Raw genomic sequence first — 18,946 nt, 5'->3', positions numbered from 1 at the left:
ACTTTGTAATTTTATTCTAGAAAGGCAAGCAGAAAAGAGCCTGCTACGCAGCCGCCACTTTTCAAGCACAAGCATCTTTCGGAGTTTTCCAGCTCTACTACTACCGATGCTACCTGCTCCCTCCTACCTCCTGCTCCCTCCTCCTTTATTCTCGCCTCTCTCAATTTGTCGCTGGTCTGTTATGTAGATGCTGCGTTTCAACCACCAGCCTCTTTCAAAAGTTTTCAGCTCTGTTGCTCTACCATTGATGTCCAGTCCCCTAGTCCCTTGTCCTTTATTACCGCCTACCTCAATTTGTCGCTTGTCTGTTATGCAGACGCTTTGTTTCAGCCATCGTTTTCTTTCAAATTTGTTTTAGCTCCGCTGCTCTACTACTTCAGTGAAATAGGGAATTGTTTCGGAAAATGATTACAGATTCCATTGAATCAAAATTTCCTTCAGTTTTTTTCGCTTCGCGAAATATCTTTCGCTTCGCGAATACATCTCGGATTTCCCTTTTGGACGTACAATTCCTATATTGCTAGATAATTCGACCATTTCTGACCCCATTATTTCCCAAGAAAACAAGCTTAGGCATACAATACTTGATTACCGAAATTTAAGCATCCTTATTTTTTTGTTATTAGGCCCTTAATTTATCCAGTATGGATAGTTTTTTTTAGGGTTTGTTTCTTAAGTGTTTTTCACACTATGTGATTTTGCATAGTACATGATTAAATTACGCTATGCATAAAATTTCACACTTCAATATGTCCTTTCACACTAAGATGACGTGAAGTTTAATAAATCATAGTCGTCGTCTAAGATCCTCACAATCATCATAAACAAACTCAATAATTAAAAACATGGAATTCAAAGTCTGGTCATGATGCTTCCGCAATCTCCAAAGATGAGGGACTTGAGTGTCATATCTATGACTGGATGATATAAGTTTTTTCACGATAAATACATACTTCAGTCACCCTGAAAATAGAAAATGGGGAAAGAGTGCTTACTTGATTGATACACCTCACAATACTGCCACTACTATATCCATCCGTTATACGGGCCAAGGTAGTAATATCCACCTCAGGTCCGGCAATACACCGTTCTCGTGTCAAAATCTTCCGAATTTGTTCAGTCCAAATTTTGTATCGATGCGAATAATTTGCTATGCCCATGTGAAGATATTTTTGAAATATGGCAAATAAAGCCTAAATGGATTTGATGAGTTAGAAATTGAATTTACTAAGACACACTTAAATTTTGAACCCGTAAACAAGCATAAGGATAATAAAACCAAACCGCAAGCATTTTTCAGTAAAATAAAATCTAAAATATAGGGATGAAACAAACTGCTTTAAATTTGTGGGGGTTAGATTTCACATTTTCCCCAAAACGTAACCAATTTGGTGAAATTATGCAGTTTTTGTCATATACCAGACCGTTTCAGTATTGCAGCCCCTTCTCCATGGAATAGGCGATTTAATTAGTTGAATCTGAAAATTTAGCTATAACTCAAATTATCTACAATACATTTCGAGTTTAGTGGGAAAATAATAATAATTTATGAAATAATAATTTTTTTAAAAATTACAATAATTCATTTAATAATAATAACTTATAGTTTATTTATGACAGCTATGCTAACATTCAAGAAAAGTGGAGGAAAAATAAGTGGATTAATAACTGTTTTAACCCAAAATCCAATCTGTACCAATATGACTAGATGTGTACCTAGCAATTTACGCCTAGTAGATCTTGGAAGATTTTGTGGACTATGTGAGTTTAAGGTGGTACCGGGACAGAACTTCTGATCCTTTAACCCCCCCCCCCCCATATAATTTCTAGCAGTTTAGGGCGCAGTTTAAAGTAAATCACAATTGAAAAGACTCAATACGTCTAGAAACCTTCCGAAATCGTATTACGGTAGTATTATAGACCAGGAACTTTTTCCTAATTCAGAAGGTAGTTGGGCTAGGAAATGAAACTTCCAGTAGTGGGCCTAGTATAAAACTTATGCCCTGGGAAGGTGTTTTAAAATCCAAAAGACTCACAAGGTTCGTAAAAAACACCGTTACAGTTTCAACTCCCTCTTGGCAGAATCTTTTCGATTATTACAATTTAACAGCTCATTGATTCTCTTTTTCCTGTCTTCTAACGTGTTTCTAATAGATATTTAACGTATGCTAACGTAATTTAACGTATCTTTCCTCTCTTCTAACGTCTAATGTCTTAAAGTAGGATTATTAGGAATTGATAGTTTTCTAAGCCCTTGAAGCTTAACACTTACTTTCTGTTCACACTCCCAAGGCTGGTTACTTGTGGCAACTACAATAACCCGGTCCTCTGGTGAAATAGATTTAATTAATTTTGGCAGATCTTTCTTAATTCTCTTTCCAGATTCAAAGCCCCGGTCTGATTTTGACGTTTTTTTCAAAACCTTGTCTATTTCTTCAATGAAAATTACCGCAGGTTGAACAGCCCTAGAAACCTAAAAAAAATAATCAAATCAATAACTATTGGAACAAAGGATAATGGAACAAAGGAATCATATAACAAAGGATAACACAATAACAAAGGAATCATAATAACAAAGGATAATGGAACAAAGGAGTCAAAGGATAAAATGGAGGAAGAGTACTCTTGAGTTACTCTAGTGACTTCGTACAAGTTACTTGGTATTTGCGACATAGCATTTTCACATTTTAGTAAAAAAAAATAATTAAACTAATCACCGCCGACATGGCGAAAGGATTTAACGGGTAGTGCTAGGCGTCCCCCTTCCCCCGAAAAATCCCTCTCTGAAATCCCCCCCATGGAAAATTCTCCCACATGCAAAATTCATCAGCCAAAAAGTAAGAATGACAAATAAAAATAATGAAAAAAGAGGGGATTTTGGAACATTTTACTTATATTCCAAAATATATATAGAATATATGGTGTAGAGTTTGTAGACTATCCTGTAGTATTTTTTTAACTTTACTTAAAATATTTCTTTCTTCGTATTTTAGGGGGTTGAGTTATCATAGCAGGGTAAGATAAAAGTTAATAAAAAATTGATTAGGCATATTGCCTAATGCTACCCTGGTATCCATGCGCACACTCCTATGGCATCCATCCTATTTTAAAGTGTCACCAAAGTCCATAAGATCATTATACTATCATGTGGATTGGTTGGACTTTTTCAGTTACAGTTTTCAGTTTCAGTTCATAACGCAGTGGTAGTTTGGAAGATAAATATAATGTAGGTCTGGGGGAGAGAGAATACGCCTGAGTGAGCGGCAGACATGTCTATTAGGGACGTTGTTTTTATTCATCGTAGTTATTTTCCAGGAATGGCTAAAAATGAGACATTTAATAGCACCCAAAACCCTGGGTGCTATTAATTTCACCCAGGGTTAATTAAATTAACCCTGGGTGCTATATATATATATATATATATATATATATATATATATATATATATATATATATATATATATATATATATATATATATATACATATATATATATATATAGTACCGGGCCCCAGCACTCGGCACGCGGCAGGCTTCTATATATAGATTCTCACTGTCGCTTGTATTCTAAACGCACACAATTTGAGCCGTTTTTTGATGTCATTACATCCAAATTAACCTTAAATTAGAAGTGGTGTCTTTGTAAAATTAAATTTTTTTTTTATTGGACCTTTAACTTTTGCCTCGGCTTGTCTTTTGTCATTATGAAAGACTTATCGCCGAACCTTTGTTTCTTTCAATTGTTCAGGTGGTGGGACAAAAACTTATTTTTCTTCTAACGATTTATCTAGTCCAGGTACAAGGAATGGAAGGCTTTGACGGCCACCTTCATTTCTTTTAATTATCCAGGTTTGTCTTTTGTCATTATGAAAGCTTATCGCCGACCCCTGGTTTCTCTCAATTGTTCAGGTGGTGGGACAAAAACTTCTTTTTCTTCCAACGATTTATCCAGTTCATATTTTTGATTTTCAAAAGTATGGTAGGTATTGATGACCTTACCCATGACAAAATCCAAAACCCGATCATGATCGCTATCATTTTCAATTTGTTTGGTTCGTTACACCTCGGCTTACCTTTCGTCATTATGAAATAAATATCGCCGAACCTTTGTCTTTTTTTACAAAGGTATAGCGCACGCGGCAGGCTTCTATATATAGATTCTCACTGTCGCTTGTCTTCAAAACGTAGATAATTTGAGCCTTTTCTTTATGTCATGACGTCCAAATGGAACTTAAATTAGAAGTGGTGCCTTTGTAAAATTAAACTTTTTTATTGAAACTCTAAGTTTTGTCTCGGCTTGTATTTTGTCATTTTGAAAGACATATCACTGAATCTGTTTCTTTTAATTGTCCAGTTGGTGGGCCAAAAACTTCTTTTTCTTCCAACGATGTATCTAGTCCAGGTTTCTGATTTTACAAGGTATGGAAGGCATTGACCACCACCTTTGTTTCTTTTAATTGTTCAGGTGGTGGGACAAAAACTTCTTCTTTTGCCTTGGCTTGTCTTTTATCATTATGAAAGACATAGCGCCGAACCATTGTTTCTTTTAGTTCTTTTTCTTCCAACGATTTATCCAGTCCATATTTTTGATTTTCAAAGGCATGGTAGGTATTGATGACCTTATCCATGCCAAAACCCAGTCATCATCACTATGATTTTCAATTTTTTTGCTTTGTTACACCTCGGCTTATCTTTCATCATTATGAAATACATATCGCTGAACCTTTGTTTTTTTTTTTAACAAAGGTAAGGTAGATATTGATGAGCTTACGCTTGTCAAAATCTTGGACTGAACCGTCGTTACTATAATTATCTATTTTTACGCGGTTTGATTCTCGTTATCCAGGTTGATTTTCATTGAGTCGCTGCTCTTCATTTTCATTTTTGACTCCCTAACTTGGTTGGTGTCGCATGTGTCCTAACCGCGTGTGTCTTTGCTCTTCATTTTCATTTTTAAAACGCTCTAATTGTGGTTTTTGCATATCTTCGAGCGCCCGTGTCTTTGCTCTTCATTTTCATTTTTGACACATTTTTGTATTTTGATTACTTCAGGCAATTTAGCAATACCCTTTGCTTTAGCTGTCCGTATTGGTGTCGTCGCAATTGACGGTCCAGGTTGTCGAATTTCACATCTTATCACGTTTGATAGTTCAGGTGTTGGTTCCAAAGAATCATCATTTATAATAACTGCAACTGCAAATTTTCGTTTTTTGGGCCTTCCAACAGAAATTATATTATATAAATAACTGTTGCGTTGGAAACTCAACAATCTTATTTATGCTATGTATGACATCATTATATGCATGATATGCTATGCAAGGCTATGCAAGAAAATACTTATATGATGTCATAACAAAGGCTTATATGATGTACTAACATAGTACACGATGTCATTTGCAAAAACAAAATAAAGTCTCTTAACGATTTTTCTCATACGTCTGACCGATCTAGATCGTTTTTTTATGCGAGAATATCCCAAGAGACTAATTTTCCCGAAAAAAATATGGAGTATATATATATATATATATATATATATATATATATATATATATATATATATATATATATATATATATATATATATATATATATATATATATATATATATATATATATATATATATATACATATACTATATATATATATATATATATATATATATATATATATATATATATATATATATATATATATATATATATATATATATATATATATATATATATATATATATATATATATATATATATATATATATATATATATATATATTGCAATTTTTGGTAAAGTTAACATAAGTTATATGTCCAGAACCACAAAAAAATTAGATCTTTGAACTCTAAATTCGTGCTAGATTGATGTTCATTTTGACTATTTTGTACACTGTTTTAAATAAATCTGAGAGTTTGGTTCAATTAAACTGAATATTTTCAATATTGGATTTCTATAAGCACTTACTCTATAGATCTGAGCTGATCTCAATCCCACTCAACGGTATTGCCACACAGAGTTTCTTCTTTAAACTTCCATGTTTAACAAATTTAAGATCTATAAATACAAAATTTGGGCTGTCATTTGCACGTGTATTTTCTTAAAACTCTACAGAATAGGATACATCTGTCCAAACCTGAAACCTCTTGATCTTTTTTTCTATTGAATCAGTATTTATATTAACTTACAAACCTTAAAAAGCAAATGAAACAACATAGCTAGGCCAGCTTTCCCTGGATATTTTCCAGTCAGATTCTGAGGACTGATATCAAAGAGGACTGCACCAACTTCTTTGCAAAGAGCATGGACTAGCGATGCCTTACCACATCCTCTTGGACCAGCTATCAGAAGAGAACGGAGAAATGGGGCATTTAAACGCATCTCTTTTGAGCCTATGAATAAAGGAAATCTCAATCAAGACTGTAATGATTGGCCGCAGCATTGAAAACAAAATAACAGGAAAGAGTAGATATTGAGAATAGTAAATTAAGTGTTAATGCTAAAAAACATAGCTTAATTATCATAAAATTGTTTCATGAAACTAGTACATTTTTTTAATAGGTCATATTGTTTTTTTTTTTTTACTTATTTCGAGTTTTATGCCAAAACTTTTTTTTGCCTTCTCGGCAACTCTTGTAACTTTAACCTTATATATAAAATAGATAAACGATACATATTAGAGACTAAACAATGGCTGCTGAATTCACAACTCCTTTAAGGTAATAAACGTGTTACCAGCAACCTTCTTTTTTACGGGTATTCTTACCTTTGATGCTACCTAAACCCAGTGTACCAAGTGCTTCTTAGCAAAAGGCTAAAATTGTTGTAGGTTTTAGATGATGTTGGTACATCAGTCCCTCATAATATCTACTTTGGATTTCTTCATGACACTCATGGGGCAATAAATAACTGGATGAAAAATTATTTACACAGAAGACGTAAATTTGTAAAATTTTCCATTGCACATGCTTCACAATGGCATATACCCCGCCAGACTATCTTCAAATAAAGTCAAAAATTTGGTTTTAGGTGTCAGCAGGTATTATATTACAGTGATTACAGACTAACTTACATTAATGATTACCTTCAAATAAAGTCAAAAACATGGTTTTAGTGTCGGTAGGTGTTATATTAAAGTGCTTACAGACTAATTACATCAATGAATATCTTCAAATAAAGTCGAAAACATGGTTTTAGTGTCGGCAGGTGTTACATTACAGTGCTTACAGACTAACTTACATTAATGACTATCTTCAAATAAAGTCGAAAATATGAATTTAGGTGTCGGTAGGTGTTACATTACAGTGCTTACAGACTAACTTACATTAATGACTATCTTCAAATAAAGTCAAAAACATGGTTTTAGTGTCGGTAGGTGTTACATTACAGTGCTTACAGACTAACTTACATTAATGACTATATTCAAATAAAGTCGAAAACATGGTTTTAGTGTCAGTAGGTATTATATTACAGTGCTTACAGACTAATTACATTAATGACTATCTTCAAATAAAGTCGAAAACATGGTTTTAGTGTCGGCAGGTGTTATATTACAGTGCTTACAGACTAACTTACATTAATGACTATCTTCAAATAAAGTCGAAAACATGGTTTTAGGTGTCGGTAGGTGTTACATTACAGTGATTACAGACTAACTTACATTAATGACTATCTTCAAATAAAGTCGAAAACATGGTTTTAGTGTCGGTAGGTGTTACATTACAGTGCTTACAGACTAACTTACATCAATGAATATATTCAAATATAGTAAAAAACATTGTTTTAGGTGTCAGCAGTCGTTACATTACAAGGATTAGAGACTTACTTACATTAAAGAATAAATTCAAATAAATCCGAAAACAGGGTTATAGGTGCAGGGAGATGTTAAATTACAGTGCTTACAAACTATCTTCGAATAAAGTCGAAAACGTGGTTTTAGAGTCGGTAGGTGTTACATTACAGTGCTTACAGGAACTTACATTAATGAATATCTTCAAATAAAGTCAAAAACATGGTTACATGCTTACAGACTAACTTACATTAATGAATAACTTCAAATAAATTCAAAAACATGGTTTGAGGTGTCGGTAGATGTTACATTACAGCGCTTACAAACTATCTTCGAATAAAGTCGAAATCATAGTTTTAGTGTCGGTAGGCGTTAAATTAAAGTGCTTAAAGACTAACTTAAATTAATGATTATCTTCAAATAAAGTCAAAAACATGTTTTTAGGTGTCGGTAGCTCTTACATTACAGTGCTTACAGACTAACTTAAATTAATGAATATCTTACAATAAAGGAAAAAACATGGTTTTAGTATCGGTAGGTGTTAAATTACAGTGCTTAAAGACTAACTTACATTAATGACTATCTTCAAATAAAGTCAAAAACATGTTTTTAGGTGTCGGTAGCTCTTACATTACAGTGCTTACAGACTAACTTAAATTAATGAATATCTTCAAATAAATGCGAAAACGTGGTTTTTGTATCGTTAGGCGTTAAATTAAAGTGCTTCCAGACTAACTTACATTAATGACTATCTTCAAATAAAGTCGAAAATAATGTTTTTGTTGTCGTTAAGTCTTACATTAAATTGATTAAAGACTAACTTACATTAATGAATAACTTCAAATAAATTCGAAAACATGTTTTTAGGTGTCGGTAGCTCTTACATTACAGTGCTTACAGACTAACTTACATTAATGAATATCTTCCAATAAAGGCGAAAACATGTTCTTTGTATCCGTAGGTGTTAAATTACAGTGCTTACAGACTAACTTACATTAATGACTATCTTCAAATAAAGTCGAAAATATGGTTTTAGGTGTCGGTAGGTGTTACATTACAGTGCTTACAGACTAACAGACTTTAGGTGAATATCTTCCAATAAAGGCAAAAACATTAATGACTATCTTCAAATAAAGTCGAAAATATGGTTTTAGGTGTCGAAAACATGGTTTTAGTGTCGGTAGGCGTTACATTACAGTGCTTACAGACTAACTTACATTAATGAATATCTTCCAATAAAGGCAAAAACATTAATGACTATCTTCAAATAAAGTCGAAAATATGGTTTTAGGTGTCGGTAGGTGTTACATTACAGTGCTTACAGACTAACTTACATTAATGACTATCTTCAAATAAAGTCGAAAATATGGTTTTAGGTGTCGGTAGGTGTTACATTACAGTGCTTACAGACTAACTTACATTAATGACTATCTTCAAATAAAGTCAAAAATATGGTTTTAGGTGTCGGTAGTTGTTACATTACAGTGCTTTGAGACTAACTTACATTAATGAATATCTTCAAATAAAGTCAAAAACATGGTTTTAGGTGTCGGTAGATGTTACATTACAGTGCTTACAAACTGTCGTCAAATAAAGTCGAAAAAATGGTTTTAGAATCGGTAGGCGTTACATTACAGTGCTTACAGACTAACTTACATTAATGAATATCTTCAAATAAAGTAAAAAACATGGTTATAGGTGTCGGTAGGTGTTACATTACAGTGCTTAGAGACTAACTTACAATAATTAATAACTTCCAATAAATTCAAAAACATAGTTTGAGGTGTCGGTAGATGTTACATAACAGTGCTTACAAACTATATTCGAATAAAGTCTAAAACATGTTTTTAGTATCGGTAGGTGTTACATTATAGTTCTAAGATACTAACTTACAATAATGAATATCTTCAAATAAAGGCGAAAACATGGTTTTAGTGTCGGTAGGTGTTACATTACAATGCTTACAGACTAACTTACATTAATGACTATCTTCAAATAAAGTCGAAAAAATGGTTTTAGTGTCGGTAGGTGTTAAATTACAGTGATTACAGACTAACTTACATTAATGACTATCTTCAAATAAAGTCGAAAACATGGTTTTAGTGTCGGTAGGTGTTACATTACAGTGCTTACAGACTAACTTACATTAATGACTATCTTCAAATAAAGTCGAAAACATGGTTTTAGTGTCGGTAGGTGTTACATTACAGTGCTTACAGACTAACTTACATTAATGACTATCTTCAAATATAGTCGAAAATATGTTTTTAGGTGTCGGTAGGTGTTACATTACAGTGCTTACAGACTAGTTTTGATTCAAGTTTTGATTCTGGTGTGACGTAGGCCACCCATGTTTCGTCACCAGTAAAAATTTGGTCTAAAAAATCTTCACCTTCATTGTGGTACTGCTCAAGGAAAGTTAATGCCCTGCCTAAACGTTGGGTTTTGTGCAAATCCGTCAACATTTTTGGAACCCAACATGAACACAATTTCCGGTAATTCAAGTTCTCAGTCACAATGCGATACAAAACACTACGAGAATATTGAGGAAACCAGTCGCACATTGATGAAATTGTAAAGCCTCTTTTCTCTCACTTTTTCTTCCACTTTTTGCACCAAATCTTCATTAAAGACCGAAGGACGCCCACTCCATTCTTCATCATGCACATTTGTACGGCCATCTTTAAATGCTCTCACCCATTTCCTTACCATTCCATCACTCATAATGTTTTGTCCGTAAACTTCACAGATCTCACGATGAATATCGATCGGTTGTACGCCTTTCGCACTAAGAAATTGTATAACCACCCGTACTTCACAATCGGCGGGACTCACGATTGTCGGAGGCATCTTAAACAGTCAGTAAACAACGTATACAATTAAGAATCAGACTGTAATGGCGTCAGTGCGTAGACAAGAGATGTAGGTAACCAGCGCGCATATGCAGAACGACGACCTTAGTGCTGTGGCGGCGGAATCGCAAAACGGTACTTACTTAAAAAACATGCCTCTTACATTAAAGAATATCTTCCAATAAAGTCAAAAACATAGTTTTAGGTGTAGGTAGATGTTACATTACAGTGCTTACAGACTATCTTCAAATAAAGTCGAAAATATGGTTTTAGTGTCGGTAGGCGTTACATTACAGTGCTTACAGACTAACTTACATTAATTAATATCTTCCAATAAAGGCAAAAACATGGCTTTAGTTGTCGGTAGTTGTTAGATTACAGTGATTACAGACTATCGTTAAATAAAGTCAAAAATATGGTTTCAGGTGTCGGTAGGCCTTACATTACAGTGCTTAGAGACTAACTTAAATTAATGAATATCTTCAAATAAAGGCAAAAACATTAATGACGTATCTTCAAATAAAGTCGAAAACTATGGTTTTAGGTGTCGAAAACATGGTTTTAGTGTCGGTAGGCGTTACATTACAGTGCTTACAGACTAACTTACATTAATGAATATCTTCCAATAAAGGCAAAAACATTAATGACTATCTTCAAATAAAGTCGAAAATATGGTTTTAGGTGTCGGTAGGTGTTACATTACAGTGCTTACAGACTAAGGTTTTAGGTGTCGTTAGATGTTACATTAGCTCTTACAAGCTGTCTTCAAATAATGTAGAAAATATGGATTTAGTATCGGTATGCCTTACATTATAGTTCTTACAGACTAACTTAAACTAATTACTAACTACAATTAAAGTCGAAAACAAGGCGTTAGGTGTACGTAGATGTTACATTAAAGTGCTTAAAGACTATCTTAAATTAATGACTAACTTCAAATAAATTCGAAAATATGGTGTTAGTTTAACTTACATTAATGAATATCTTCCAATAAAGGCAAAAACATAGTTTTAGTTGTCGGTAGATGTTACATTACAGTGCTTACAGACTATCTTCAAATAAAGTCGAAAACATGGTTTCAGGTGTCGGTAGGTGTTACATTACAGTGCTTAGAGACTAACTTAAATTAAATACTAACTTCCAATAAAGTCAAAACATGTTTATTGGTGTAGTTAGATGTTACATTACAGCTCTTACAAAATGTCTTCAAATAAAGTCAAAAACATGGTTTTAGTATCGGTAGGTCTTACATTACAGTTCTTACAGACTAACTTACATTAATGAATATCTTCCAATAAAGGAAAAAACATGGTTTTAGTGTCGGTAGGTGTTACATTACAGTGCTTACAGACTAACTTACATTAATAAATATCTTCAAATAAAGTCAAAAACATGGTTTTAGTTTAACTTACATTAATGAATATCTTCAAATAAAGTCAAAAACATAGTTATAGGTGTCGGTAGTTGTTACATTACAGTGCTTACAGACTAACTTACATTAATGACTAACTTCAAATAAAGTCAAAAACATGGTTTTAGGTGTCGGTAGATGTTATATTACAGTGCTTACAGACTATCTTCAAATAAAGTCGAAAACATGGTTTTAGTGTCGGTAGGTGTTACATTACAGTGCTAACAGACTAACTTACATTAATGAATATCTTCCAATAAAGTCAAAAACATGGTTTTTGTGTCCGTAGGTGTTAAATTACAGTGCTTACAGACTAACTTACATTAATGACTATCTTCAAATAAAGGCAAAAATTTGGTTTTTGTATCCGCAGGTGTTAAATTACAGTGCTTACAGACTAAATTACATGAATGACTATATTCAAATATAGTCGAAATTATGGTTTTAGTTGTACCTAGTTGTTACATTACAGTGATTAGAGACTAACTTAAATTAATGAATATCTTCAAATAAAGTCGAAAACATGGTTTTAGGTGTCGGTAGGTGTTACATTACAGTGATTACAGACTATCGTCAAATAAAGTCGAAAACAGTGGTTTTAGTGTCGGTAGGTGTTACATTACAGTGCTTACAGACTAACTTACATTAATGAATATCTTCAAATAAAGTCAAAAACATGGTTTTAGGTGTCGGTAGATGTTACATTACAGTGCTTACAGACTAACTTACATTAATGACTATCTTCAAATAAAGTCAAAAACATGTTTTTATGTTTCGGTAGGTGTTACATAACAGTGATTACAGACTATCTTCAAATAAAGTCGAAAACATGGTTTTAGTGTCGGTAGGTGTTACATTACAGTGCTTACAGACTAACTTACAATAATGAATATCTTCCAATAAAGTCAAAAATATGTTTTTAGTATCGGTAGATGTTACATTACAGTGCTTCCATACTAACTTACATTAATGACTATCTTCATATAAACTCAAAAACATTGTTTTAGGTGTCCGCAGGTGTTAAATTAAAATGATTAGAGACTAAATTACATTAAAGAATAAATTCATATCAATTCGAAAACATGGTTATAGGTGTCCGTAGATGTTACATTACAGTGATTAGAGACTAACTTACATTAATGAATATCTTCAAATAAAGTCGAAAACATGGTTATAGGTGTCGGTAGATGTTAAATTACAGTGCTTACAGACTAACTTACATTAATGACTATCTTCAAATAAAGTCAAAACCATGTTTTTAGGTGTCGGTAGCTCTTACATTACAGTGCTTACAGAATAGTTTTGATTCAAGTTTTGATTCTGGTGTGACGTAGGCCACCCATGTTTCGTCACCAGTAATAATTTGGTCTAAAAAATCTTCACCTTCATTGTGGTACTGCTCAAGGAAAGTTAATGCACTGCCTAAACGTGGGGTTTTGTGCAAATTCGTCAACATTTTTGGAACCCAACATGAACACAATTTCCGGTAATTCAAGTTCTCAGTCACAATGCGATACAAAACACTACGAGAATATTGAGGAAACCAGTCGCACATTGATGAAATTGTAAAGCCTCTTTTCTCTCACTTTTTCTTCCACTTTTTGCACCAAATCTTCATTAAAGACCGAAGGACGCCCACTCCATTCTTCATCATGCACATTTGTGCGGCCATCTTTAAATGCTCTCACCCATTTCCTTACCATTCCATCACTCATAATGTTTTGTCCGTAAACTTCACAGATCTCACAATGAATATCGATCGGTTTTACGCCTTTAGCACTAAGAAATTGTATAACCGCCCATACTTCACAATCGGCGGGACTCACGATTTTCAGAGGCATCTTAAACACTCAGTAAACAACGTATACAATTAAGAATCAGACTGTAATGGCGTCAGTGCATAGACAAGAGATGTAGGTAACCAGCGCGCATATGCAGAACGACGACCTTAGTGCTGTGGCGGCGGAATCGCAAAACGGTACTTACTTAAAAAACATGCCTCGTACATTAATGAATATCTTCAAATAAAGTCAAAACATGGTTTTAGGTGTCGGTAGATGTTACATTACAGTGCTTACAGACTGTCTTCAAATAAAGTCGAAAATATGGTTTTAGTGTCGGTAGGCGTTACATTACAGTGCTTACAGACTAACGTAAACTAATGACGATCTTCAATTAAAGGCAAAAACATGGCGTAAGTTGTTCGTAGATGTTAGATTACAGTGCTTACAGACTATCGTTAATTAAAGTCAAAAATATGGTTTTAGGTGTCGGTAGGTCTTACATTACAGTGCTTACAGACTAACTTACATTAATGAATATCTTCCAATAAAGGCAAAAACATTAATGACTATCTTCAAATAAAGTCGAAAATATGGTTTTAGGTGTCGAAAACATGGTTTTAGTGTCGGTAGGCGTTACATTACAGTGCTTACAGACTAACTTACATTAATGAATATCTTCCAATAAAGGCAAAAACATTAATGACTATCTTCAAATAAAGTCGAAAATATGGTTTTAGGTGTCGGTAGGTGTTACATTACAGTGCTTACAGACTAAGGTTTTAGGTGTCGGTAGATGTTAGATTAGTGCTTACAGACTGTCTTCAAATAAAGTCGAAAACAAGGATTTAGTATCGGTAGGACTTACATTATAGTTCTTACAGACTAACTTAAACTAATGAATATATTCAAATAAAGTCAAAAAAATGGTTTTAGGTGTCGGTAGATGTTAGATTACAGTGCTTACAGACAAACTTACATTAATAAATATCTTCAAATAAAGTCAAAAACATGGTTTTAGTTTAACTTACATTAATGAATATCTTCAAATAAAGGCAAAAACATAGTTTTAGGTGTCGGTAGATGTTACGTTACAGTGCTTACAGACTATCTTCAAATAAAGTCGAAAACATGGTTTCAGGTGTCGGTAGGCGTTACATTACAGTGCTTAGAGACTAACTTACATTAATGAATATCTTCAAATAAAGTCAAAAACATGGTTTTAGGTGTCGGTAGATGTTACATTACAGTGATTACAGACTATCTTCGAATAAAGTCGAAAACATGGTTTTAGTGTCGGTAGGCCTTACATTATAGTGCTTACAGACTAACTTACATTAATGAATATCTTCCAATAAAGTCAAAAACATGGTTTTAGTGTCGGTAGGTGTTACATTACAGTGCTTACAGACTAACTTACATTAATAAATATCTTCAAATAAAGTCAAAAACATGGTTTTAGTTTAACTTACATTAATGAATATCTTCAAATAAAGTCAAAAACATAGTTTTAGGTGTCGGTAGATGTTACATTACAGTGCTTACAGAATAACTTACATTAATGAATAACTTCAAATAAATTCAAAAACATGGTTTTAGGTGTCGGTAGATGTTACATTACAGTGCTTACAAACTATCTTCAAATAAAGTCAAAAACATGGTTTTAGTGTCTGTATGCGTTACATTACAGTGCTCACAGACTAACTTACAATAATGAATATCTTCAAATAAAGTCAAAAACATGGTTTTAGTGTCCGTAGTTGTTACATTACAGTGCTTACAGACTAACTTACATTAATGACTATCTTCAAATAAAGTCGAAAATATGGTTTTAGTGTCGGTAGGTGTTACATTACAGTGCTTACAGACTAACTTACATTAATGAATATCTTCAAATAAAGGCGAAAACATGGTTTTAGTGTCGGTAGGTGTTAAATTACAGTGCTTAAAGACTAACTTACATTAATGACTATCTTCAAATAAAGTCAAAACATGTTTTTAGGTGTCGGTATCTCTTACATTACAGTGCTTACAGACTAACTTAAATTAATGAATATCTTCCAAGAAAGGCAAAAACATGGTTTTAGTATCGTTAGGTGTTACATTACAGTGCTTACAGACTAACTTACATTAATGAATATATTCAAATAAAGTCGAAAAAATGGTTTTAGTGTCGGTAGGCGTTACATTACAGGGCTTAGAGACTTACTTACATTAATGACTAACATCAAATAAATTCAAAAACATGGTTTTATGTGCCGGTAGTTGTTAAATTACAGTGATTACATACTATCTTCGAATAAAGTCGAAATTATAGTTTCAGGTGTCGCTAGGAGTTACATTAAAGTTCTTTGAGAATAACTGAAAATATAGAATAACATCAAATAAATTCAAAACATTGTTTTAGGTGTAGGTAGTTTTTACATTAGTGATTACAGACTGTCTTAAAATAAATTCGAAAACATGGTTTTAGTGTCGGTAGGCGTTACATTATAGTGCTTACAGACTAACTTAAACTATTGAATATCTTCCAATAAAGGCAAACACATGGCTTTAGGTGTTCGTAGATGTTAGATTACATCGATTACAAAATATCGTTGAATAAAGTCAAAATTATGGTGTCAGGTGTAGGGAGACGTTACATTACATTTCTTAGAGACTAACTTAAATTAAAGACTATCTTCCATTAATGTCAAAAACATGGTGTTAGGTGTCGCTAGATGTTACATTAGTGCTTACAGGCTGTCTTAAAATAAAGTCGAAAACATGGTTTAGGTGATACATTACAGTGCTTACAGACTAACTTAAATTAATGACTATCTTCAAATAAAGTCAAAAACATGGTTTTAGGTGTCGGAAGGTGTTACATTACAGTGCTTACAGACTATCTTCAAATAAAGTCGAAAACATGGTTTTAGTGTCGGTAGGTGTTACATTACAGTGCTGTTGAACATAATACAACAACTGACTTCTGTTTTTCCAGTATTTAGTAACTCATGATCCCAATGGCACCGTAAACATATAAAGGTATTACTTTGAATTCTATATTACTTTAGTGATTTCTCTGAGTACCAAAATTAAAAATCAGCATCCCCAAATTTAAAATACCTTTAAAAATCTTGTGTACAGAAATTAGCAAGTTCTTACGGTGACTTTCAATCCAAAAAAAGCCACGACCTCGTACCTAAGAACCGAGTTTAGTTTTATCACATAATTATTATTTTCTTGCGGAAGTAAATGGCAAAGTTTAATCCTAAACGAACACAAATTATTGTTTCGCAGATTACGTAAAATATACCTACAAAAGTAGCCCAAAGAGAATGATTCGTGATATTTTCCAGTATTTGTACAATCCTAAAAACTAGCACTTTACTGAAAACACAAAACCTTTGCTGCACCAGAGGTACCTTAGTTATTAAATAGCATTTTAACAAGTTTACTAGGACACAAATAAAGAAAAGGGTACATTTTCCTAAGATTCATTTTACTCAATAATATAAACCATCAATTTAGACATTAAAGATCTACATTTCTTTAATGTCAGATGTAGGCATCAAGGGCTTGGGGGGTCTTTACCAGTCTGAAAAAGGCGCTATGGGCCAGACGTGAGATCTCAAAAAGACCAAAGTCAGAATCTACATAGCATCCGTGCGAACTGTGCTACTGTACGCCTGCGAGATGGCCGCTAAAAGCTGTAGAAGCTAGAATTCGGGACGCGTTCGATCACTGCTGCCTTTTCTATATACTCCAAATTAGCAGATGGCCTAGAGTTACTAATCTCGAAGAAAGAAACCGCTGTGGCCAGACTGAAGAGCTATCCTCTATCATCATAAGACGTCGCCTTAAACTTCTTGGTCATACCATGTGCCAACCCATAGGTACGATATGTCACGACGTCCTTATCTGCGAGCCAGTGCCATCGTGGAGACGGCATCGGGAAGGACTGATGAAAAATATCTGGCAAAAATTCAAGGAGGACCTTGAGCAATAGGGAGGCTTCCGTAGGCATGGTAGAGGATGAGACAGAGACTGACTGAACATCACTGGGAAAACTGCAACCAACAGATCAAAGTGGTCGTCAGACGTAATTCCAAAGTCCATTGGTGAAGGGCAGGGTAGTTCTTCGTCTGGTTCCCGCCGAAAGTAAAGTAAAGCAAGTAAAGACATTAAGGAAATAATTAACTCGAAGTATATTTCAAACAGTTGCGGCACTTCAAGAATAAGCTGTGGAAAACTTACGGTATGCTAGCACGAACTAAAGGTCAATTTGAAAAATTTACGCTCGGTCGTCTCTGTAATGCTATGTTCGCACCACATGTCTTTTTTTAACCCATTTATGGAATTGCTTTAGTAAAAACGAACGTAACCAAATTCGTTCAAATATTTTTCTGTATTGCAAATATTTATTGGGAATTCCCGTATGGTTCAGAAACTCTTATGTTTCGCAGACGTACCATATTTTTGAGATAAGTAAGAAAATGGATGAGTTGTCTACCCACGACTTTCCATTGGCTTGTCTTGTGCAGTAGAATCGTGATTTTAATTTTGTTTGTTTTTCTCTCTTCCATAGTTATCGCAGTTTAATTTTGTTTGGTAGTGTTGTGTGATTTTTTTGTTCTTTTTTCTTTCGTTTTTATAGATCCTTCGAGCATTTACACTGTATTTGTATGAACGGTTGAAATAAAACTATTATTATTATTAGTTCGTGGTAACGATCTGTAAGTAAGGCGCGATGCGGGTCAACAGCAACCGAAACTCTAAGATGAGTGTGGATACCAATGGATACATCGAAAGAATCGGATTTTGATGCTAATTCAAAATATATAAGATATATTAAAATATATATAAAAATATATAAATATAAAGATTTCTTTAGAACTTTTAAAACAGTTTTTTAAGCTAATTAAACGGTCCTTGTGTTTCATCTTCATTCGCGCAAGCTGAATTATTTATCAAACACATTAGTGCAGAAGAGTCCAAATCCCATGTAAATGTTTCTTATATTTTTCAAGTTGGGGGACTTATCCCTCTGGAAGAGGGTTTTTGACGATGACGATTTCAATGGTATGCATTTTATTATAATGTTAAGTCATGTTCCAGGGGTTTCAGGCTCTTTTTTGC

At 33.5% G+C, this 18,946-nt stretch overlaps 1 protein-coding gene across 1 annotated transcript in view; it reads right to left on the bottom strand.

Moving 5' to 3' along the window:
- Positions 1–18,946, bottom strand: part of LOC148946572 (dynein regulatory complex subunit 11-like) — a 130,240-nt gene that overhangs the window by 13,041 nt on the left and 98,253 nt on the right. The window contains exons 10-12 of the mRNA XM_089097157.1: positions 6,185–6,384; positions 2,273–2,473; positions 996–1,193 (exon numbers count right to left, since the gene is read on the bottom strand). Coding sequence (XP_088953283.1) covers positions 996–1,193; positions 2,273–2,473; positions 6,185–6,384 — 599 coding nt within the window. The remainder of the gene's footprint in view (positions 1–995; positions 1,194–2,272; positions 2,474–6,184; positions 6,385–18,946) is intronic.

This window comes from Artemia sp. Qi Xiang Cuo, chromosome 11 (assembly GCF_049724085.1).
Source record: "Artemia sp. Qi Xiang Cuo chromosome 11, ASM4972408v1, whole genome shotgun sequence".
NCBI lineage: Eukaryota > Metazoa > Arthropoda > Branchiopoda > Anostraca > Artemiidae > Artemia > Artemia sp. Qi Xiang Cuo.
The sequence above is the reverse complement of the archived record's forward strand: the minus strand, read 5'-3'. Positions and strand labels throughout refer to the sequence as shown.